The sequence below is a fragment of the Epinephelus lanceolatus genome, chromosome 15 (genome assembly GCF_041903045.1).
Source record: "Epinephelus lanceolatus isolate andai-2023 chromosome 15, ASM4190304v1, whole genome shotgun sequence".
Taxonomy (NCBI): Eukaryota; Metazoa; Chordata; class Actinopteri; order Perciformes; family Serranidae; genus Epinephelus; species Epinephelus lanceolatus.
Window position 1 is genome coordinate 16887876 of NC_135748.1, and position 24890 is coordinate 16912765.

Consider the following 24890-nt stretch of genomic DNA (forward strand, 5'->3'; position numbering starts at 1 on the left):
ATATACAGCCACCGCTGTGATGTCATGCTCTGATACAGTCAAGCAGCATAGGGAACCGCTTGGTATCGGCTGTAGTGTCACCAACCTGCCGCTAGGAGTCGTCGGTCTCTGCAGAGTTCCTATCGAGGTTATGCGCCATATTGGCAGTCTCCTCCATCTCAGCAAACGTCGAGCATGCATGTCTGTAGCCGGTTATTGAGGAGATATCTGTAAATATTTACAGACAACTGCGAGCAACACTATGGAGGCCGTCAAAGCCTTTAACAATGAGGTTTGTCTGAAACACCTGCACATTTCTGAACACACTGCGAGTAGAAACTGTTATGTTATTCACATTTGCCGTAACGTTAGCTAGCACGCTAACGTTAGCATCAAGTAGCAGAAAAGGAGGAGGGTAGCCTCACACAAGGCCGCTCACCGTGCACAACAATGCAATGATAACGTTGGAGTTATTCAGTGTCTAAATCATGTCAACTGTACTCACTATAGCTGTAAAGAAAATGTGTTTCTTGACACATATCGTGTTTGGCTGCCAGAATATGAGTAACGTTAAACATCTCCCACAGACTAACGTTAGTGCTAACGCTAACTAACCGTCGCTAGCTAAAAGTTAGCAAAACCGCTTCAGTTGCGAGATAACTTGGTGAGCCAACTAAATACCATGGCCGTGGGTAACGTAAAATACTCTTATTGACAGACAGTTATTACCAATAACTCTGACCTAGCATCTCAGAGCAGCATTATTGTTGTACAGAATATTAACGACTTCAGGTAACCTAGCTAGCGTCAATTGCTACAAGACAGTTAGCGTTAGCCAGGTTAACCGTTAGCCATCAGAGGGCTCTTAGCTAATAGCGCACCCATTTGTCTGCATTAACGCTAATAAAGTCTGTCTGCCCACCGCCATAAACGCTGGCCCCACCATTCATCCATGCACAATTAACTAACATGAACCGAATTCCACACTTGGCAGCAAAGGAATTGCGAAGGGCTGTTTTGTTATTGCAGAGGCAAGCCCACCACATCGTCTTACCAAGACCTGGGTGGCTCTCTGACCACAATCATCCAAATTAAGTGTTTTGCATATGGTAAACAAAGTTTCAGCTTTAGACTCCTGCTTGTTCCTATAGTCCTGAATAACTTGATGCTAGTGGTTACATTTTATGACACAATGTTCTTTTTGTTGTCCCATTTCATTTTTCAGCTGTACTCATTGAACGAGTACAAGCCGCCCATCTCCAAGGCTAAGATGACACAGATCACCAAGTCTGGAATCAAAGCTATAAAAGTAAGTATGTAGTGTTAAAGGATCATGCAGGTAATGGGGAATAAAGAAATGCACAAGAAAGAGACATGCTCTCTAATTCTTACATTAAGACAAATATTCATGCATCACCATGCAGGGTTGAGCATGATTTTTCTAGTGTTTATGTGTAAACATAGGTAAAATAAGTATTTTTAAGACACCAAAATTATGTGTCCATTTTTGTTTTTCGAGTGATAAGACAGTAAGCAAAATGCGAAACAGATATTGATTTTTTCATACCCTACTAAGAACGTGTTTCAGCCACGAACTGCATAAAGTGTGTCACTTGAATAATACTAAATAGAGTTTAAATAACATTCAAATAGCATATGAATACTAGTTCATCAAATAATGGCATATTTGTGTTTGATTAAACACAAAAGATAACTAAAAAAATAAACTCAAGCTAACATGAAAAAGAAATGAAAATGTAAACTCTACTTTAACAAGCCTTGTCAGCTCATATAAACTCATCCACAAGACCTAGTGCATTGTTTTTGGCATCCTACCTTTATGAATAGCTGTGCATAGTATGTAGGATATAATTATTCTTTTTATTGTAGTAGTTAAATTATGCAGTCTTGTGTGAGACCATGAATGGCTTGCATTTGCGTTTTAACTTCTGATGACTTTATCTTCTCACAAATACCTCGAAGAAAAAAAGGCAGTACCAAAAAATAGTACAAAGGCATCCGTTGTTCTTCATGTACCTCTTTATGTTTTGTGTAAAGCCTTGAGACACAAACTCATGTCACAGCAGCATGTAGTTGCGAGGCTTTCAAGTAATGCAGGCGGTAAGAAAGTGTTGTTGGGTTAGTGGAAGAATTTAGATGAGAGGCTAAACAAGCAGGCGAGCCAAATCATATTAGCGTGATGCACATGAGTACTGAGTGTTTTTGCTAATTCCAAATTGCCATATGGGACACCCTTACAATGCTGGAACATGAGCAAAGCCCATCACATGGACACTGGGCAAGTTATTTTCCTTACAGCTGGAATAACAGTTAATGTTGCTCAGCCTACCTCAGATAATATGTATTGTAGACATTTGGTAGGGGCTGCACCAGGATTGAGATCCTATGGGACTCATAATAAACTATGGAGTGGTTGGTTAAGGATAAAATTAAGTCGCGGGTGATGTAACAGTTTTTTTTTAATATGTGAAAACCAGACCGTTGGACCAGAATGCGGCAGTCACTTTTTGCTGTAGTTAGTACTAACATGGTGTAGTGTGCCTTACATTAAAGGGGCTCTATGCAAAATTCACCCTTTGTGGGGAACTGGAGGGTGGGCGCTATGCCTCTGCAATGAGATGTCAGCTGTAACCGCCATATGACCACAGTGCAAAGCGGTGGCGATGAGCTGGTTTTTAAGCTATGCTATTGAAAAATAAAACCTGTAAAATCAGCAATAAACAAAAGTGGATGATTCCAAAGAGGACACTTGAACTTGGATTAAATGGTATAAAAATTAAACTGAATACTAAAACTTTGTGTTTATCTATTCAAAAGCAAATGAATGTAACATATTTGCACCATGAGTATTAATCTATTAGCTGAATTTATTGCAAAGGCCCTTTCACACTAGACATTTTGACTTTCCATTACAAATAAAGCACAGATGTTTCAGATAACATAAATAGAACACAGCCATTGTTAAAGTGTCCCACTAACTCTGCAACAAGTGTTCACAATACCAGGGCCCTGAATCCAAGCGTCCAAACAGATTGAAGCTGTTATTCATTTTATCATTTGGCCAACACCCATGCTCTTCCTACTGTGAGATGTCAAATCTCAGTGCTTCTGTCTTGTGTTAAAATGAACAAATTGTTTTGAATGGAAATTGAGGACTGCTTCTCTGAGCCACTGCTCTGATTGAAAGCAATGTTAGAGCTGACTGTTTGATTTCTCACAGGTTCAGTTGTGTCTACATAGACTAAAGAACCCCAGTGGAATTACATGCAAGGGCTTCTGTGGGTGGTAAAAATATTTTAAGCTGAAACAGTATGACTAGGCACTTTTAAGTTGCACTCGTTTTAACACCATGTGTTCACAGCAGCAGCTTCAGTCCTCTGCCACACTGGACACCCTCAGTGACAGTACTGCTGTTTGGTCTATCAAGGAATATTCTAAATTCGATTGTGTAATTGAGTTGTATAAAAAATGTCTTAAAATAAAAAACAGTAGCACTACTGCAGCTGTCTGCCTCGTGTGGGCCTGGGCCACTGCACTTAATGTAAATTTTTCATTTAAATCAGTATAAATATAATCTATCCTGTGCAAAGTTAGGCCATTGGATAACATTTCACACTAAGGGGTTATCTCCTGTCTTAAAAGTAAAGACTGCTGAAGTGCCTTAAACCTGCATTCTTTCTATTGGCCAGCAGAGGGTGACTGCACTTGTTGCAAAAAGAAGTCCGATTGTATACATGTCTATCCGAAAAAGACCTTACTTCTCATTTAGGAGTGGGAGGGAGAGATAGACGATGTTTAAATGAAGTTTTGCAGTTTATGGCAGTATTTTATTTGCTTATTTTTTTTACTGTGTAGGTATGTAGGTGTTGCAATAAATATACCTGTAAAAGTAGAAGTAATATCTCTCGTATTGGTTTTCCTCCATTTGGACAAAATCTGTCGCAAAAATGGTTCGAACCTGTGTATTTTGTAGAAGCAATAATTGAACGTCATTTTGAGAGCCTTAGTGTAGTTATTCATGTTTTGGTAGCAGCTACGTAATCTGCAAACACTGTAGTTGCACTCGTAAACTGGAAGAAAATGGACTTGAAGCCTAAAAAGACCGTTGGGGTTGTGGCTATGCATGTAAACCAACTGTGCAGGCAGTAACGCAACCTGTCAAGACAGCTGCCAGAACGCGTCTTTTTTTGACAGCCTTACCTCACAGCATCCATTATTAGCAGTGGTTACACCTTATACAATATCAATAAACAGGAAAAAACTGAATTTTGTGTTTGAGTATTAGATAACATCTCAAATAACATAAAAATATAGTTACTAAATCTTGACCAAATTTTGCTGATTAGATTGTTTGTAAACTTTCTGTGACATATATAGAAACAGCTTCAAGTTTAAATTTAAATTAAGACCCTGTGGTACCTAGTCATTGGTCTCCCCTTTCAGGTCTTGCAAATGGTCCTATCAAAAATCTCTTAACAATAGCTGTTTATGGATCACATGTTGGTGGTAGATTGTGATATTTTGGTTGCTTCACCTTTTATGTCCTCTCTAAAATTCTCTGTAGTTAACACAGCGATGTAAGACACAGTTACTAAGAGTCAGTAACCAAACACACCACAATGTATGAGCCATAATCTGATCATTTGTAGGCAAAAATAAACATTTTAATGCACATTATTGTTTGCCACAATATAAAGGTCAAGTTGTACCTTGAAATCAGGAATTGTCCATAATTAGCCAGAAGAAAACCTTCCTATAATTTGTCTGTTGTGCTTAGACTACAGTACACTAACGTCTGGTCTCCTCCCCACTGGGTTTATTAAAAGCCTGTCAGAGAAAAGCTGATCAACAATCACTGGTCTCTGTGACCATCTGTGGTTATGGATCACCTGAAATGCAGAACTGATCAGCATTTTTTTCTGAGATGCTTAAAGGATGCAGACCATGAGTGAATATATTTTTCTTACAACTTATTATTATTATATATTAGTAGTAGTATTAAAATTACATGTGAATTAATTCAATATTTATAGGCCTTTCTTAAGGAACTGCTTTGCTTTTGGTGTTGCTGTGCCTCATGTTGCTTGTGAATAACACCCGTTTCCCCTTCCCTCAGCAGCTCTCCCAGCTCCCCCAAAGCACTGAAAGTGAAGCAGGAGGATGGGGTGGAGAGAGTTACAAAGAGATAAGAGAATCCCTAACCAGCTTAGGTAGGAGTATGGGTTGTTTCACAAGGAAGATGGAAGAAGACTAAAATCATTTAAAACCTAATTTGCTCCCACACACCCAGAGTAGTGGGGATTTTGCTGTTGCCACTGTGGGCTATACTCTCCCTCTGGTTATCATGCGTGGGTCGATGTTGGCTTTGTGCTCTTGATTGTGTCGGAAGTTGTAGGTGCAATCTTGTTAATTGTCTTCTTGAACTGTCTGATGGCAATATTTGTGTTGTGGTCCTATTGATGCACCTCTCTTTCCTGGTAGTCATGTCAGAACATTTCCTGAGCTGCTTCATACTGCATATTGGTGGAGCTTGAGCAATCATTAGTTGGTATGGGGTTTGAATACAGGAGTTGTGAGGATGCAGATACACAAGTTGCCATCTGTGACAATTGTTTGTTCACCTTTGGGTTGGATCCAAATTTGGAAAGGTACTGCTTTAACACTAAACAGAGTCTCTAATTCAGCATTAATCTCTAACAGATATCACATAGATACATTTAATTTCGCATGGCATAGGCTGGTTAGGGCTGAGTGGTCTAAGATGGATATTAATTTTGAGTGTTCTTATAAGACACACCTTGTGCAGAATTTTTGAAAGCTGGTAGTTATTTAAGAGTAAGCCATTGTTAGTAGCACATTAATATGACAGCATTCATTAACATGGTAATTTAATTCCCTGAGGGTTTCACAGTGCATAAACCCTTAATGTTTGTTTTGACAGAGTAGCAGTGATTCATGTCCTCTGCACGCCCAGTGTGGCTGTCTTTTCATATGGTAGCACTTTTGTTGTGAAAGGACTGGAAGTGTCAACTCTGCTAATGTGGTCCTGGTGTTTGAGACACAGTTTCAAGTGCTGAACAACAAATGACCAAAATATTAGGGCTGTCACTTACAAAAAACAAATGAATGGGAACTAACATGTAATTTCTTTGAATTATTTTGAACACAACCCAGCTTGCCTAATCCTTAACTATTGTAGAACTAACGTGGCTCCCCTTGACTCACTGCATCTTCACTGCCATAACTGAGAGACAAGCTAACAGATAACTTAAGATTTGTTGCCATTGAAGTGTTACTCTTTTTTTTTTGGAAAAACATTTTAAGGCAGCCAACAATCTGACATTTATCCACAATTTTTAATGTATGGCATTGAATCTAAAAAATCAGGGCTCGAAAATATCTTGTACATATGCATGGTAGTGCAAGTTAAATTTTGGTAAACAAACAATGGTATGAGATGTACACAGGATGATAATCGTCTCAGAAAATATTGCATATCAAGGTGTTACAAAATTATATTATCAGTCGGAATGACCCATAAAGGAATGAAAATGGAAAGGTAAATTTTGGTTCAACATACATTTTATTACTATACTTGAAACTTGAAAATGGAAGTATGTGTCCTTTTTGAAAATAACTAAATTAAAGGGGAGATTTTCCACTCAGGTGCATTTTTTCCATTATTGTAGATGAGCACGGTATGATAACCGTCAACTTTTACATCAGGGTAGGGCTGGACGGTATGCCGACTTGTACTGAAAACTGGTCTTTATTTTCGTTATGATACGAATTTTTCATATACCGCAATACCGGTGAATAGCCCAAACAGTGTCCGGAAGGTGCGCGGCAGGAAAGCGTTTAAGCGGGGACCCATTTCACTGCTGCACACCACAGGCGTGCTAGAGCTGGCTAGAATGAGAGCATAGAGAAAAGTTTAGAGGCGAGAATGGCTGCCAGAGAGAGTTCTTAAAGGGAAGCAACTGTACGCGTTGCTGAAGAAGAACACAATGACCCAGAAGAACTCATACCGAAAAGAGCAGTGTTTCCTCTATATGCAACTAGCAGCGGCGCACTGCTGCTGCTGAAATATGACCGCCGCTGCTGATTTTTTTCTCTCTTTTTCCATCTTAGCTCTTTAGAAACTACCGTTACATTATTTGGCGCTACGGACGCTTCATACCCAGGCCTATAGAACAGGTCTATACCTTGTCCTTTTATCAAACAAACTAAATAGTTTTATGCTATTTATCTTATTTACATGACGGCATGTCATTTCTGTCTCTACATGGTTGCACGTTTACAATTCTCCTCTGCTCTCTGTATTGCGCACGGTGGAGTTTCGCCCCGATGCGCACACACACAGACGCACAGACGTGCACACACACACACACACAGGTGAGCACACTAGAGCGCGGCTCTCAGCTGCCAGCTGACACGCGTTGACTTTAAGACCTCTGCAATTGATACTTTTCAAACGCTGTAAGGCCACATTTCCATTTTCTCATGTTGTTAAAAAACAAATTTATAATTGGCAACATTGGAGTGCAGAAGAGAGGACATTGACAGCACACGGACAGACAAGTCAGAGCAGCAGCAGCACCATAAAACACTGCAGTCAAACCAGCCTCAGCCTCACCTCCCCAGCCCTCACGTTTACCTGCTGGTGGCTGACCTAGGGATATAATGTCTTACTTTATCACCAAAACTTATGAGTTTTTTCAATTCTTTCATGTTGACCCGCCAATATTATTGAAAATTATGATTAAAAAATGTAGCCCATGGAGCACACATTATCATTTGCTTATGTACAGTACTGAACAAAATGCAGGTTTGGTTGATTATTCATTTAGCACGCCTCACTAGTTTTCTCCATTTTGCATTAGTGCAGAATACAAGAATCTAGTTTACTTATAGGGCAGCAGGGAATGCCGTAGATGAGAGTGATAGTTAGGGTTAGGAAAAAGCACCAGCCAAATGCTGGTAAAACATGTAAGTTGCTGCTAGATTTGCTTCATTCAACAGCCAAAAAAACAATGGTAAACTATTGAGTGTCTGGTAGATTTTGTAATCCACCAGTCACAGTGGCAGGTGGATAACAACGGTAATTCAATTCAATTCAATTTTATTTATAAAGCCCAATATCACAAATCACAATTTGCCTCACAGGGCTTTACAGCATACGACATCCCTCTGTCCTTAAGACCCTCACAGCGGATAAGGAAAAACTCCCCAAAAAAAAAAAAAAAAAAAAGTGCAACCCTGTTGACAGTGCATTTAACAAAGGCACCCAACTACTGAACTGCAATGCACAGCCTGCTGCGTTAACACGCTGTAAATTTTGAGCAAGGACATTTCATTAATGACGGAATATTATTATTTTTCCCTCACTGGAACAGTATGGTAAATTCTGAATAAAAAGCGACAGCCCTATAACAAATGTGGATGTTCAGATCTAGGTCAAGGGAAAGACATGGCAGTGGACTGTCAAGACTTGCATTAGATGTAAGACTCAGATTGTCCTCACCACAGACTTCTCAGTTTCACCACTCTGAGAGACTGAGAATTAATTATTTTTCATTTTGACATTTTGGCTGAAAAATGTTTGTGCTAAGTGGTGATGCTCTTAATTACCCAACAGCCATTTCATTTACTCTCTTAAACTGCACATACTTACATACTTAGGAGGCTACAGTTCGATAAACTTTGCTTGCATTACACCTAATACTGTCTCTGTGGAAGTATGTAATCTCAGATGCGCTGCCTATTAACAGCTTTTCAGCTGAAGATGGCTGTCTCTTTTCTTTTTGTGCTGTCTGTCTGCCTGCTACGTTGTCAGTATTGGATGTGTCTTTCCTCTCTTCTGCAAACAGGAAAGGGAGGGCGGTGATAACAGTCCTCTTGAAATCTTTTGTGAATTGAATAATTCATACTTGTGATTTATTCTTGTTGCTTCATTGAATAGTTTGTGCTATGTGGAAGTTGTAACATTCAGTTTGTCACCTTTTATCTTTGTTGTGATACTTTTGATAGTGAGACAGCTGTGGCACACAGCGTTGATTAAGTGTTAGAGTATGAAGGCTCATCTAGTATCAGTTAAGTCAATTTTTATTTATTTATTTTAATTTATATAGATTTTAAAGGGATTCCTTTGTCTGATACTTGGTAAATGTGGCATAACACGTCCATCAAACTTTGTTTAATTTACAATAAACATTATTACCAAGTTACTTAAAAGATAAACCTATTACCATACATTCTCAAATAGTGGCCAGTCAAATAGTGGTCGGTATCAATTTATTAATACATATTAATAATGAATAGTTTTAACAGTTTCAGTACTCATTTTATGCAGTATTGATATACTGGTAACAGCTGCACTTCTGCTCTGTCTTATTGTTAATGTTTTCATCAGTCATTCTGTGGTTTTCCGCTACTAACCAAGAAAAGTCGTCATTATCATGTTATAGCCTTGTTATAGGTATCTTTAAATAAAAAAATTGAATTGTATGCCCCACATGTCAAATTTTCCCTATAACGCTGAATATCGATATTTTTCAAGGTATTATATCAGAGTCAAAAATGTTAGTATGGTGACACTATTATAGGCCTTTAGTTCCACTTTATTATTAGCGATGGAAATCACAAGTTTCGTCTTGATTCAATAGTATCAAGTCTATGGACAACGATGCAATATTTGCTGATATAACAAAGCCTGCATGATAAAATTTTGTTTCAATTCAGTTCCAGGGCCTGTGATCACTATGAGACAATATCATTAAATATCCTCATTATTCACATTACCAAGGCCTATATGTAAATAGTCTGTGACTGCTCTGTAATTAAATGAAATTAACCTAAATGTAGGTTCTATGTACAATAAAAGCTAGTAATACTTGACACAATATGTTTGCCATTAGAATGGGCACTTTATGTTCTGGTTTGTCTCCAGAAAAAAAAAAGTTCCTGATTTTATAACATGCAACAACAGTCATGGCAGCAGCATTATGACATCAGCTTTCAGCAGGGATGAAGGGCATCTGTTCCTTTTGTACTGTTTTATTTATTGGCAGAACGTGGGAAGTCTTGTGGCTAGAAGCAGAGAGTTTGATGTTTCTGTGCATGTGGAAGTTTTGCTTCACACTTATAGGAGACACTACAACAAGATTTAAGACATCATAGAATAAATGAGATCTTCTGGCTGCAAGGACAACTCTGAGTGTGCTAACAGTCATAGAAGATGAAGGAATAAATGAAGAGAGAATTGACCACCTGATTCTGCACCAGAATAAGCTAAAAATAAATTAAAAGGAGAAGACGAAACAAACAAAAAACATATTTAACATTTTTAAATATTCAAAATAAATAGCAATGAGTTCCCATATTCTTGTAAAAAAAAAAAAAAACGCCCTTAACATAATTGTTATCTTAGTCCATAATAGGAACTAAAACATAAAGGCCTCTTGTTTATTAGGGTTGCAAGGCCTTATAGGGCTTAGGGTTTTGTCAATTAATCATTGATATTTTGATCAATTAATTGATAAAATTTTGGTCTATAAAATGTCAGAAAATTGTGAAAAACTTTTATCATTGCTTATCCAAGATGACATCCTCATATGTCCTGTTTTTTCCACAACCCAAAGATTTTCAGTTAGTTTAGTGTAAGAGAGGAGTAAAGAAACAAGGAAATACTCTTTAAACAGTTGCTCAAACCTATTAATCAGTTATCAAAACTCTGTGGGCATGTACCAACTGTACTTGATTAACGTAGGAGGGACGACTTACAGCTTTATCATTCTCATCAGTACATTGGCTGCAACTGATATATACAGTACAGGCCAAAAGTTTGGACACACCTTCTTATTCAATGCATTTTCTTTATTTTCATGACTATTTACATTGTAGATTCTCACTGAAGGCATCAAAACTATGAATGAACACATGTGGAGTTATGTACTTAACAAAAAAAGGTGAAATAACTGAAAACATGTTTTATATTCTAGTTTCTTCAAAATAGCCACCCTTTGCTCTGATTACTGCTTTGCACACTCTTGGCATTCTCTCCATAAGCTTCAAGAGGTAGTCACCTGAAATGGTTTTCCAACAGTCTTGAAGGAGTTCCCAGAGGTGTTTAGCACTTGTTGGCCCCTTTGCCTTCACTCTGCGGTCCAGCTCACCCCAAACCATCTCCATTGGGTTCAGGTCCAGTGACTGTGGAGGCCAGGTCATCTGCCGCAGCACTCCATCACTCTCCTTCTTGGTCAAATAGCCCTTACACAGCCTGGAGGTGTGTTTGGGGTCATTGTCCTGTTGAAAAATAAATGATCGTCCAACTAAACGCAAACCGGATGGGATGGCATGTCGCTGCAGGATGCTGTGGTAGCCATGCTGGTTCAGTGTGCCTTCAATTTTGAATAAATCCCCAACAGTGTCACCAGCAAAACACCCCCACACCATCACACCTCCTCCTCCATGCTTCACAGTGGGAACCAGGCATGTTGAATCCATCCGTTCACCTTTTCTGCGTCTCACAAAGACACAGCGGTTGGAACCAAAGATCTCAAATTTGGACTCATCAGACCAAAGCACAGATTTCCACTGGTCTAATGTCCATTCCTTGTGTTTCTTGGCCCAAACAAATCTCTTCTGCTTGTTGCCTCTCCTTAGCAGTGGTTTCCTAGCAGCTATTTGACCATGAAGGCCTGATTCGCGCAGTCTCCTCTTAACAGTTGTTCTAGAGATGGGTCTGCTGCTAGAACTCTGTGTGACATTCATCTGGTCTCTGATCTGAGCTGCTGTTAACTTGCGATTTCTGAGGCTGGTGACTCGGATGAACTTATCCTCAGAAGCAGAGGTGACTCTTGGTCTTCCTTTCCTGGGTCGGTCCTCATGTGTGCCAGTTTCGTTGTAGCGCTTGATGGTTTTTGCGACTCCACTTGGGGACACATTTAAAGTTTTTGCAATTTTCCGGACTGACTGACCTTCATTTCTTAAAGTAATGATGGCCACTCGTTTTTCTTTAGTTAGCTGATTGGTTCTTGCCATAATATGAATTTTAACAGTTGTCCAATAGGGCTGTCGGCTGTGTATTAACCTGACTTCTGCACAACACAACTGATGGTCCCAACCCCATTGATAAAGCAAGAAATTCCACTAATTAACCCTGATAAGGCACACCTGTGAAGTGGAAACCATTTCAGGTGACTACCTCTTGAAGCTCATCGAGAGAATGCCAAGAGTGTGCAAAGCAGTAATCAGAGCAAAGGGTGGCTATTTTGAAGAAACTAGAATATAAAACATGTTTTCAGTTATTTCACCTTTTTTTGTTAAGTACATAACTCCACATGTGTTCATTCATAGTTTTGATGCCTTCAGTGAGAATCTACAATGTAAATAGTCATGAAAATAAAGAAAACGCATTGAATGAGAAGGTGTGTCCAAACTTTTGGCCTGTACTGTATATATATATATATATATATATATATATATATATGTATATATATATATATATATAAATAACTGATATTAGCATAGGCCATCTTACAGATACAAATAGTGGAAATATACACAGCAACAGTACTGTAACCAAAAAGACTGAATTGTATAGATTAGGGTTTGGTCGGTATGAGGAAACAAAAAACGGTTCGTTTTTTGTGAAAAACCGCATCAAGTCGGTAATACCGGATTTTCACCACTTGGGGCGCAACTGACTCATTTAAAATAAAAAACGACCATAGGACAACAGAGTGACAGTAACACATTGTTTCTTTTATTCCTTACAAATAAATTTTGCAGCTTACTCAATCAGTGCAAACAAGGTTTGCCTCCTTCATCTGGCTCAAAGCCAAAGTGTTGCCATAGTGGTGCATTCTTTGATTTCTTCGAGACTAAATTGTCCGCCATTATCGACTCCCCAGGCTACAGTAGAGGCCTCGGCGCATGCGCACTCGAACCCCCTAGCTCAGTCCCTGCCCCACGCCCATCCCTCTCTCTCTCCTGCTCGCTGTGCGCTTGGCGAAGAGGCAGACACAGGTGCCCACAGACTCGGGCGTACTATAAGCGGAGTGGACTCAGGAATGTCGGAATGTCCGCAGTCATTCGGGCTTCCATAGTCGAGCGCACTTCTGCGTTGTAGTTTCCTGTAAAAATGTCCGTGAAAAATCCCCGCGATGTGAAAAATACATGCCGAGCAGTCTTTTGTGTGACACTGGTGCGCGGAGTGGAGTCCGCGCGGTTGTGCTTTGCACGCACAGGGATTGCAGACGTCCACTTTTACCGGGCGGACCTCCGGAGTCTGCTCCGCGTACGTTCCGCCCAAGTATGTGGTCCGGTCGGTCTCAAAAAAAAAAAAAAAAACGGTCCAAGACGGAGTACCGAACCGAATTGGTATTACTGAGAACCGACCCAACCGTAGTATAGATAAACATCTCCCAACAATAAACATTAAACAGTCTTTCTGTTTTCCATTAGAATTCAGAGATCAAGTACTTTTTAGTTGAGGCCTTGTTAAGGCTACAACAAGCTTAAGTTCAGAACTTAACTTGAAAGCGAAGTCAAAGCCCTCTCAAACACTCCCTTCTGGGCGCTTCCTGAGGAGTGCCTGCCGTTTTTATGTGGGATAAAACACCTTTGTGAACATGGGGATTTATGTCGTCTTGTCTATAATGGCACTTAAAACTTGTAACTGCTATCACAGTCAACCATGTAGCTTTGAAAGGTGTTAACCTTTTCGCTCATCTCAGTTTATCTGTCTTTGTTTCGAGTCAGCACCCGTAGATGTAAAGTTAATGTAGTTACTACGGATTTATTGGTTATTGTGTATCAATACCTCTACCCGACGAACCAACTAGCTACAGTTGCAATCAAAATTATTCAACCCCCATTGCATATTAGGCTTATTGTCAAAATGCACAATTTTTCATATGTTTGCAATAAACAAAGTAGACAAGAACAGTTGAAATAGTTTAATAAAACTAATATTACCATGGGTTTTATTCAAATTCAACGCAAAATGCTACTTTCAATCACTACTGCAGTCTCAAAATTATTCAACCCCCTGTCTCAAGCACACCTGGTGCAACTAATCAAGGGCTTCATTAGTTCAGGTGTGCTTGAGATAGAACACATAAATACCTCAACTGGCTAGGGGTTTGTTGAGAGTGACGTTTGATTGCATGTATATATATATGTATGTATATATATATATATATATATATATATATATATATATATATATATATATATATATATGTATGTATGTATGTATGTATGTGTATATATATATATATATATATATGTATGTATGTATGTATGTATGTATATATATATATATGTACACCACTAGAAAGTAGATGTGTCATTCTTTTGGATTTGTTTGAACTAAAGAAACACTCAGTTCATTTGTGGTTTTACAGTGGTGTTATGCCAAGTTTTACATTGGACAAGAAAGCGCAGCGAAGTGCACCAGTTTTCTGTGAAGCGCTGCCTACTTGCTTTTGGTGCCAATGTCAACTGATTGGGCATTTTACACTGGACGCTGCACTAAGCACCCTGGCTGACTCGCAATCTGCAGTGATAGTTTAAGCATATCGTCTTTTTTCTCTGCAAGTCGTGGGCAAATTTGTCAGGAAGACACTCTCAAAATGTATAGTAAATGATACAGAGGTTATATTAGATATGATATAAATGATCTCTTTGTGATAAATGACAAAATATGCATCCCATGCTTCCACATTGTCAAATGTGTCTGAACAGAGAGCGAAAGAGACTAGACACACAGAGACACACAAGCAGACAGAGCTCTCTATGTGTGATAAGAATAGAGCAGAGACACAATCGCTTGCTGACCGGCACATAGAAACAACTGGTGTAAGCAGCCAGGCGACTGCTGAAGGGTAGCTGCACAACAGTTAAGAAAATGGGGCGCTTCAGCTGCCATTGTGAACCTGATGTTACAGATTGGAGGTTTTGGCTCACAAACTGTCTTTGACAAGTAATGTCAACGAGAGCACACAAACAGACAACAGCCAAGTTTAACTTTGCCTGTCATCAAGTTACTGATGGAATTAATTGTTGACAGCTGACATGGCTCACCACCTGCGACAGTTGTCATTTTAACCACTAAAAGTAACACTCAGCACCGGCTTAAATGAGAAGCTACAGCTAAATGTTTTCTACACTGCATTGCTGAAAATCATTAGTGTTGGAGCTTTGTGAATATGTGTGTCTTTCCAACTTCATTGTCTGAACTCAGGGTCAGTCACCACTGTGCCGAATTAATATTTCATTTTTACTTGCTAATTTTTAATAGCTCATGCAGTGGGATCGTGCACTGGAGAGCCCGGTCAGGCTGAGGTGGACAAATTACAGCAGAGTGCAGTAATGAAAGGATCAGATTTTGATCTGCATTACTTTAGCTGATGAGCCATTGAAATATGCCTAGATCGGCCCTGATACAGATCCTTTGGGTTGGCTTAGCCTATTTCTCCAAGACATTTATTGAAAAAACTAAATAAATAAAAGTATTTTAAACAAAGTGATATTGAGAAATTAACCTATTTAAATACAATTCAAAGGGAATTATTTTCACCAAAAAATGTGATCGGAGGCATTTAAGTATGTTGGATAGGGCTGCCCCAGCCTCCCTCAGTTGACTGAGTTTGCCTCACTCATTAAGTAGTGTTTTTTGTTGTTACTGTTTGTTTGCTTTTACCAGTCAGTGTGCTGTGTAGTGTTCGTCTGGGGACATGTTTGTCTCCACATTAGGCTGCAGGGTGGGTGCTCTTTACTTTGAGACAACTTTTTATACACTTTGCAGTGGCCCAGAGATGGAGAGACTTTGCACTGTGACTGTGTGATAACATTATCTTCTGCCTCTGACTTACAAGTGGTAAACTCGCAGCTCAGAGCCACTTAATACGGTAGTCTTTGACTTTTGTATATCCAGCGCATTTCTGATCTATTGTTTGTGTAGTTAGTTTGTTTACTATATTACATAAATACCCCGTCACAGTTAATGTCCCACTAAACCTCATTTAAACTTGAACACTTTATATAGGGGAAAAAAGCGAATCATCGAATATACATGTATATTGAACAGTCAAATCTGATATGACTGGCAAAATTCTCAGTGGATTACAATCCTAATGTCGGACTTATTCATATTTTTTTGGGTCAGGAATTGGTAATTATCAGACAGCAAAACCCTGGCTTGCTGTTACCTGTGCTTGTTTTTCCCCTCCCATGTGCTTTTTCTTATTATAACACTTAACATAAGTATACTAAACCGCAAGTTCATCAAAGGTAGCCAATGTGTTTGTGTCTTTCTAATGGTAAACATATTGCTGATGTGCTATTTTTCATAATTATTTGTCAGATATACAACTGTTGCAAAGTTGTTCTTATCCTTGTACACTTAATCAGGCTGTGCAATATGCTAGATCAGTTGCTAAGAGACAGGTCCACACTGCAGCAACTAGTGTATGAGCATGTGTCTTCCCTTCTGTGAGAGAAGCATACCTGTGCCCAGTGAGGTTGCAATATTTTCCAGCAGTTTTTCACCACTGGGAAGTTTGTCCTTTAATAATAGGATGCTGTCTATGCAGTAGAAAGATGCAAATGCTTTTGAAATTGGTGCTACAGAACCAGAGGGCATTTTTTTTACCAAGAGGGAGAAGACCTGCAACTACCAGAATGTACAGCACCATACCAGACCAATAATGGGGGACATAATGCGAACATGTCTGTTTGAAACAATGGTGGCTGGCTGGCAAGACATGATCTCGATCTCTCACAGTTACACAGTATGCTAAACCATGTTTCTGGAAACATTTGAGGCGAAGAAAAGGCAACTCCATATCATAGTCATGGTTTATACTTGATCAACACTGAACAACGCTGGTTAAAAATCAGCGAAGTACCCTCTTAAGGTCTGGGAATTAAAAACATAATTCTCAGTGCATGTCAGTTTTTGATTTACATTAATTTTCTGATTGTATGACCACATTTACAACAACATTATTATAAATATCTCATCAAACTTTGTGATTTATGCTCATATGGTGAGCCTTAATACTCAGCAAGAGAATTTAGGCTTTTTCTGATGTTTATTGTACTTGTGCCCTTAACTACATTGATTCAGTGCATCTATCACAGCAGTGTTGTAATTCGTAAGATGTTCTGTGAAAGCCATAATACTAAAGAGGTCAAAATACAGACTGTCTTCCTCTGTGGTCTACAGTTCAAATAGAATGTGAGGTCTTTATACTCCACTCTCAGATTAGATTGAGTTGGCTTTTGAAATCATTTCCAGCCCCATTATTATGATAGTGTGATTTGCCCGTTTTAATTGACACTGAGTTATAACATTTCAAACCCCTTTTTTGTTGTCAAGCTGCTATGTTTTGTCTGTAAATATTGGGCAATGTTGAATATCATATTTTAATTGGCTTACTGGGACCACTGATACTTTGTGTTTAGATGGGTATACATTGTACTTGTTAAAGGCTAATGATGTCATCAAGTTGCGTTCTTTAAAGCCTCTTCATGTAGTAATATTCCTAAGGACTAATTTCCTTGACGTTTAAACAGAAGTGTAAACTTGCACTAGTTGACTAGTCTAGAAGGAAGAAAACACTCGAAAAACTTCAAAAAATCAGCAGAATTTGATCAATAAGGTTAATAAACACTGCCGGGAACAAATATTGTGCATATTTTAAGAGCCATTTGAAATCATAAATCACAATTACTGTGACCAAATCATATATTAAATGCAGCTGAATTGTGGGGCACTTTGCACCATGCATTATGAACATTAAGCATCTTACAACAAAACATGACAACAGCACTAAATGAAAGTTATCAAATGAAATTGATTCACTTTGTACTTAATGTACCTCATCGCTTCTCATAAACACTCATGCATGCGGTAACTCTCATCTATGGGCATGCGCACAAATTGACACAAACACACACATATAGGTCCAGGCTTGTCGGGGTCTCCTGTGCACCCGAAAGCACCTCTCTCGTTCAGCCTAGCAAGAAGACATCCAGCTGGTGCAAGTGAATGTGAGAGGCTCAGGCATACTTTCCACGTTGAACATACGTGCACAGACTTGTGCCGTTTTTGTGCATACAGTTCTATCCATTGAGTCTGAAAGCACATATGTGTTTGTGTGAGAGGGAGAGGGAGAGCCGTTGATGATCAGAGGGTCTGGTTAGCCTGCTATGTAGATCCAAACTCCTCTCGTTTTCCTCAGGGTATCTTGAATAAAAAGTTTAACAGTCTAGTAATGGTTGTACCGACAAGTGAGGATAGCAACACTTTATTGTCTAGGTGACCAACCATGCACGTACCTAGCTTCAAGGCGTCTGTCCTCTCTTTACTTATTAGTTCCAGATGTTTTCAGTGACAGCATTTCAGGTTTTACTGCTTACTAGCAAGTTGGCTGATGCAGCTGACATTTTTTCCAACACTGTGTTGCTAATATGTTTTGACACAAATCCATTTTGATACTGTTAATGTTCTGTCACTGCAAGCCTTACTGGGGACACACAGCTGGCTCTGAGTTAAATGGCATACAAAGTGAGATGCTCTTATTGAATCTAGGCTGCATTATGCTTGTTAGTGCATCTAAAGCAGATGAAATAAAAAAAATATTACTGCAACATAGTGTCAAGGGTAGCCAAGTGTAAATTGTGTGGGATATTAGAGGTACTTTTTAATTTTGTCAATGGTGTATTACAGTCATTGCCATTCCTAAGCATGGGTCATGCTTTTTTTGTGAGCTAATCCGTTTTCTTTGAGTGTGCATAGTTAAAAACATTGTAATTGCTTCGACTTCAGAGATCTGTGCAAGGTGTTAAAGATGCTGACAACAGATTTCCACAAAGGGTTTTTTGTTGTAGTTTTTGATAAATGCTTTTAAAATAAGCAAAATTGCATGTGCTTAAACATATCTTATGTAATATTTATGCACCATCAGTAATAATGCAAATGATTTGACAGTTGGGATGCATTTGTGACAAAAGTAAACTTTGATTTTGACAGTAACACCTCACAGCCTGTATGTTGATCCTAGGCTTACATAATATGTTATGAGCATGCTTGCAGTTGCTTGACAGACTTTATATTTGTGGCTTTTCAACTTTGATAATTAAAATGACCATATTCCTCCATATGGTCCCTCTGATAAAGAACCCTAATCTCTGGCTTCAAGGTCTCCTGTACTCTGACTCCATCTACTGGCTAATTGTAGAACTTGAACTTTTACTTGGACTATGTTGCCACACCAGACAGCATCAGTTGGTTTGTACTTTATTTGTCTCAATCAAAATATGTAGTGCTTCAGCCTTCTTAGTCAAAATCCTTCCAGATATAGATGCAAAAATAGCCTGGCAAACAGCCATGTTAGCTTTGACTGTAATATGAAGAGGATAGATGTGTAATGTTTTAGTTGTGTCTATTAATATATAAAGGTTTAGCAAAGCTTTTCTCACCCACCATTGAGGCTTAGATTTTAGTATTTTTGTGCATCACCATACATGTTTTGTGAACCTGCGCCACACACTTTTGACTTCCAAAAGTCTTAGGTTCTCTAACATGTCCATTGGTCTTACCGTTGTTGGCTGATGCTCTGGGAACAGAGTAGGGCTGCTCGATTATGGAAAAAATCATAATCACGATTATTTTGGTCAAAATTGAAATCACAATTATGCGGCGCATGTGATGACTTAAATTGTTTACATGACGGCATGTCATTTCTGTCTCTACATGGTCGCACGTTTACAATTCTCCTCTACTCTCTGTATCGGGCACAGCAGAGTTCGGCCCTGATGTGCACACACACACAGACACATGCACACAGACACACACTAACAGACACAGACCAACCTCTCTCGCTCTCCCTCTGCCATTTTCCGCACGCTGTTTTTGAAATCTGTGATCCGTGATCACCATCTCCTCACATTGTTCGTAGTTTACCTACTTAACAGGCCCGTGGAGTGAATAGAGGAGGAGGGGAGGGGCGGTATTGCGCATGTGTGGCTTCCGTAGAAGACAAAATAAAAACCTTCAGGCGTCCGTGATCAAAAACCGTTTACCCTCGATTTCATTAATTTTGAAATCGTTTGACCTCAAAATCGTAATCGCGATCACCAGACAATTAATTGCAGAGCCTTAGAACAGAGTGAGTCGTGAGAGTTCAGGAGGGCTATCTAGTTTATATAATTTCTTTCCCAAATACTTTAAGCTTATCAGTCAGATGAAAATAAGGTCAAGTATTAGCAGTAGGGGCACAGACAAGTGTAGTTATGGTCAGCCAGGGTGGTGCTGTTCTAAGGTTCAGCAGCATCTCCCTCTATAGGCAAGCAATGGCTCAGGCTGACACAAAGGGATTTCAGTTGCTAATCATGTGTAGACAGCGGTAGAGAAATAGAGATCATTGTTATATTAACCTATCCATGGTACGTAATAGAAATATACATTTCCTGCCATTGACAGACCATTTATTGACACAAAAATGTATCAAGCCTTGTGTTATAGTTGTAAAGTTGTGCAGAGTCTGCACAGCTTTATAGATTACAGCAGAGGTTCCCAGCCCCCAGGCTGCAGGGAAACATGATATAGACCTCAAAAAAATGAAGCTCCATGATAATTGGCTATTTTTGTGGTTATAAATTTCAACTTGGTGCGGCCTGCCCTGCTTTTTCCTTCTCCCATCCCACCTTGCAACTGCAAAATAGTACATTTTTAAGTAGGTCATCAATATGTGTGGTAACCAGTTTGTCTTCAGCTAGTATTTTGCTTGGCCTGTAATGTAAGGGTCCAGTATCTGGACAGCTCCCACACTGCCAGCTGTCAGTTAATAGCTGTCGACTCACCTCTTGCTGGCTGGCTACCTTTTATATTTTAATTGTCCTATTTGACTTAAGAGCTCAAGGACTGAATCAAGCAAGGCTGTAGACTGAACATCTTATTGTGGTGATCATTTGTGTCAGACATCTTGGTCTTTCAGATTTGTTTCATGAAATTGAGATGTCTCGTCTCTCTTACTTGCTTACATACACACAGGTGGATGCTGAATTTTTGTTGTAGTACTGGAAATAACGGCAGTGAATAGACGAGGTCTCGCTGGAACAAGCCGTACTTAGTAGAGTACTTTTTGTTCTGTGATGTATTGTTATTGTCCTCGTTGGTTCCTTTTCTTCAGCATTTCTAACCGCTTGTGCACTAGGCATTCTGCTAAGGCCACCACTACCAATGTTATCCATGTAAATGTTCAATTTAGATCTTACTGTAACTTTTAAAACACTCAAATACTGGAATATTGTCATGAAAAGTAATATTTAACACCAGTGTCAGCAGTGTAAATGTAGGCCTAATGCTTCATCATAAGATTCTGACTTCTAACTGCAGCTTGTGCTCATTTATACAGAGCAGGCGCAACAGACTTACAAATATAATATCCACATGAAGCTGTGGGGAGAAGGACTCGCCTTCCAGTCTGTTTTGTGCCATTCCGCAAATTGTCACATTCAGATGATGCTGCCGTAAATGAAATGTCTGAGCTGTTTCCAATGATATACCTGGCTTCAGCTGAACAATGTCTGCATACTTTTAGACACATTTAACTTTCCTTTGAGCTTGACTAATCCAGCTAACTGGGCTAAGCACTTCAGAATTTCTGTTTAATGTGTATGAGAGTAGTAGACATAGATAGACTTTTTTGACTGTTTTGGTCACAGGGCGTAGTGAACAGGACAGGATGAACTCTTCAACAGAAACATCCACTGGAACCATCTTGGTTGTTTGTGATAAAGCCTCAGTGGTGCTCCTTTTTGCTAAGCTAGTTTTATGCTTATTGTAGTGTCTCTGGCAAAAGGGAGCATGGGCCAAAAATGACATTATCATGTATTTTGCATAAAGCATGAAGGCCCTGCAAGTTGACAGTCATATTATCAAACCTGCCCCTTATCTAATAAGGGTTGGGGTAGGTTGTGATTGGCCTAAAGCCGGTCAGGTTTTGGTTGCTGGAAATCGGTTTGAATGGGAGGGTGACCGGACATACCTGCCAGAGCAAATAAAATTTTGGGTCACAGATTTGTCTGGTTCCCAAGTTAATCTTCCTCATTACTTTTAGAGGAATATTTACTGTGCTGTTTATTACCCATTTAAGAAAGTAATTATGCGCAGCCTGGAGTAATTGCTTTTTCTTATTAGGAAGATGAAATGATAATGCAGTTTTTACTATTCTTTGCGATCGCAAAGCAGTGTAGTTGTCATAGGTGGGTAGGTACAGGCACAGGTAGGGCAAATGAAGAAATGTTTCAACATAAAAGAACAAACATTCATTTTCACAGCCCAGGTCTATATTTTCTGTTCCTTTCTCAGGTTTTAACTAATCAAAGCTGCTGCTGCTTTAGTTTTATCTCCACTGTTGTAGAGCTCTTCTATGACATACTGCTGTTCAAGTCACTCAAAATGGTCCCTTTCCTTTGCTTCTCTTTCAGTTCTACAAGCATGTTGTCCAGAGTGTGGAGAAGTTCATTCAAAAGGTGGGTTAAAGTTTATATGAGTTATGTCAGCCAAATGCAGGAACTTTGGGAGTTACAAGATAGTGATTGTGCAAGATTTATACATATTTTTTGCTGATGAGGTGAATTCAGTCAAAAGTTAGATTTTCTAAAACCAGTCTCAATGGACATGTAAATTGAGGCGGGAAAACAGTTCTAATGGTATATATATTTAGTGTAAAAGCGATGTCCATACATCTGCAATTGTGTTTTTTAACAAGGTTAATGTGTTCTGTTAACTACTTCACAAGTTGCTTGTGGTGTACTTCAAGTGTAGCACTGTAAATAGGTACATTCATCACTTAAGTAATGCTTAAAGGTAATTTGGCAGATTGTTTCACAGTTATTAAACTATCCTAACACAGCTATTTGTTTCTGTGCCAACAGTGCAAACCAGAATACAAGGTCCCTGGGCTGTACGTCATCGACTCAATTGTCAGACAGTCGCGGCACCAGTTTGGCACGGAGAAGGATGTTTTTGCCCCACGCTTCAGCAAGAATATCATCGCAACGTTCCAGCACCTGTACCGCTGCCCTTCGGATGATAAGGTCAGACAGTTTTTAATAGGTTTTGTGTTCCTCTCTGTGACTTTTGTGGCTTGTCATAGTTTCAGGAGAGTTGATGCTAGAACCCTTGATACATGCCTCAGCTTTACAGGAACCAGTGTTTGAGGAATAGGTCAGGGATTGCTATGGGCTCACTTTATTTCAATGTTGCAACTGATGAAGTGAGTGAATTGTCACTTCATGTGTGTAGGGCAATTTGTTTTTATCCCATATTATTATGGACACATATCATGAATTGTTAATAAACTGTTAAAAGGGAATTATACATTTTAAACGTTATGACAAAGGAGAGATGCAACTCTCTGAAGGCCAAGTTGATGGCATATTTAAAGAAACAAAAATCAGGAATATGGTAAGGATTGCAGACCAAACCATCATACCTTTGTTTTTAAATGAATAGTTTTTGGCCTTGTGAGGTTTTAGGATGCACCTGTCCCAAAACACAGTGTCTTAACATTTTACCATTATGTAACATTTGCTTTTGTCATCTTTTATCTGTGTCTACAGAGTAAGATAGTGCGAGTCCTGAACCTGTGGCAAAAGAATGCGGTCTTCAAGAGTGACATCATCCAGCCTCTGTTGGACATGGCAGCAGGAATCCCCCCTCCCAGCGTCACACCTGTCATGCCCACCAGTGCTGCTCCAGTCAATAACACTACACCTGGTCAGTCAAAGTACACACAAGTAGAGTGAATCACACATAACTGCACACTTTTATGTGGTCAGATGAGTTTTGAGCACAACTGTGTGCTTACTTCATGGTTTTATACTACAACACTTCTGTTTGTGTGTGTCCAGGCACCCCAGCTACCCCGGCTACCCCAGCTAACATAGTCCAGGGTCTGCCTGATTGGGCTTCACAGATTACCAACACAGACACTGTGGCTGCTGTTGCACAGATCCTACAGAGTCCCCAGGGACAACAGGTTAGTGAGCATGTCCACCCAGCATCTCAGTTAACAAACTGTTAGACTGAAACTGTTTTGTTATGGGTAACTAATCATCTTTAAGAATATTTATATCCAGTAAAACAATGCTTTTGCTTGAGTAGCCTCTGTGGTTTGTGTAGCTGTTAGTGTTGAAATGTATCAAATACTCAAATACTTACCACTTGTTGCAGCTGCAGCAGCTGGTACAGAGTCTACAGATGCAGCAGCAACAGAAGCCCCAGCCGTCCCTGCTGCAGGCCTTGGATGCCGGCCTGGTGGTGCAGTTGCAAGCTCTAACAGCTCAACTCACTGCTGCCGCTACTGCCAACAGCCTCAACCCCCTGGAACAGAGGGTCTCCTCTTTTAATAAGGTAATGCTGCAGTCAGCAACAGAAAGTTTCTTAATCCTTGCATCATTTGATTCCTGCTCTGATTATGTTGTTTTTTTTACTTGCAGAAGCTTCTGGGTCCTTTTGATTTTGGGAATGATTCAGAACGTGGTGAAGAATCTAAAAAGGACTCTTCATCAACTCAGCTGTGAGTTCAGTGTGTTTTATGATCGGGCTATTATGCCTCCCAATCAAATGCTAACTTAACAGTAGGGCCGTCTCCTAAAGGTTTAAGATTCGCATTATTAGCATTTTTGTCAGTCAGTGTGTAGTGTACTTCTAGTGTACGATGTTTTGGTTCCCAGATGTATCTGCAGAGTGAGCGCTCCTTGTGAAAGTGTCGGTCAGATGTGATGTTGCAAATTTCCGATCCGTCATTAGCCTTGTTAGCCAGCATTAGCTCAGAGGGCAAACTTGGCTTGTTCATTATATTACA

At 39.4% G+C, this 24890-nt stretch overlaps 1 protein-coding gene across 3 annotated transcripts in view; it reads left to right on the forward strand.

The window, feature by feature from the left end:
* The first annotated feature begins 115 nt into the window (after positions 1-115).
* LOC117267086 (rho guanine nucleotide exchange factor TIAM2) overlaps positions 116-24890 on the forward strand; it is a 136789-nt gene continuing 112014 nt past the window's right edge. For 2 of the 3 annotated variants that reach the window (XR_013493341.1, XM_033642728.2), the window contains exons 1-8: positions 116-271; positions 1205-1288; positions 22507-22551; positions 22957-23118; positions 23644-23800; positions 23935-24062; positions 24257-24436; positions 24523-24602. Coding sequence is in view for 2 of the 3 variants with exons in the window: in XM_033642728.2 (XP_033498619.1) it covers positions 242-271; positions 1205-1288; positions 22507-22551; positions 22957-23118; positions 23644-23800; positions 23935-24062; positions 24257-24436; positions 24523-24602 (866 nt within the window). In the remaining variant the exon portion in view is untranslated. Of the gene's footprint in view, positions 272-1204; positions 1289-5116; positions 5211-22506; positions 22552-22956; positions 23119-23643; positions 23801-23934; positions 24063-24256; positions 24437-24522; positions 24603-24890 lie in introns of those variants that run through there. The other variant, XM_078174996.1, reaches the window with a different exon arrangement.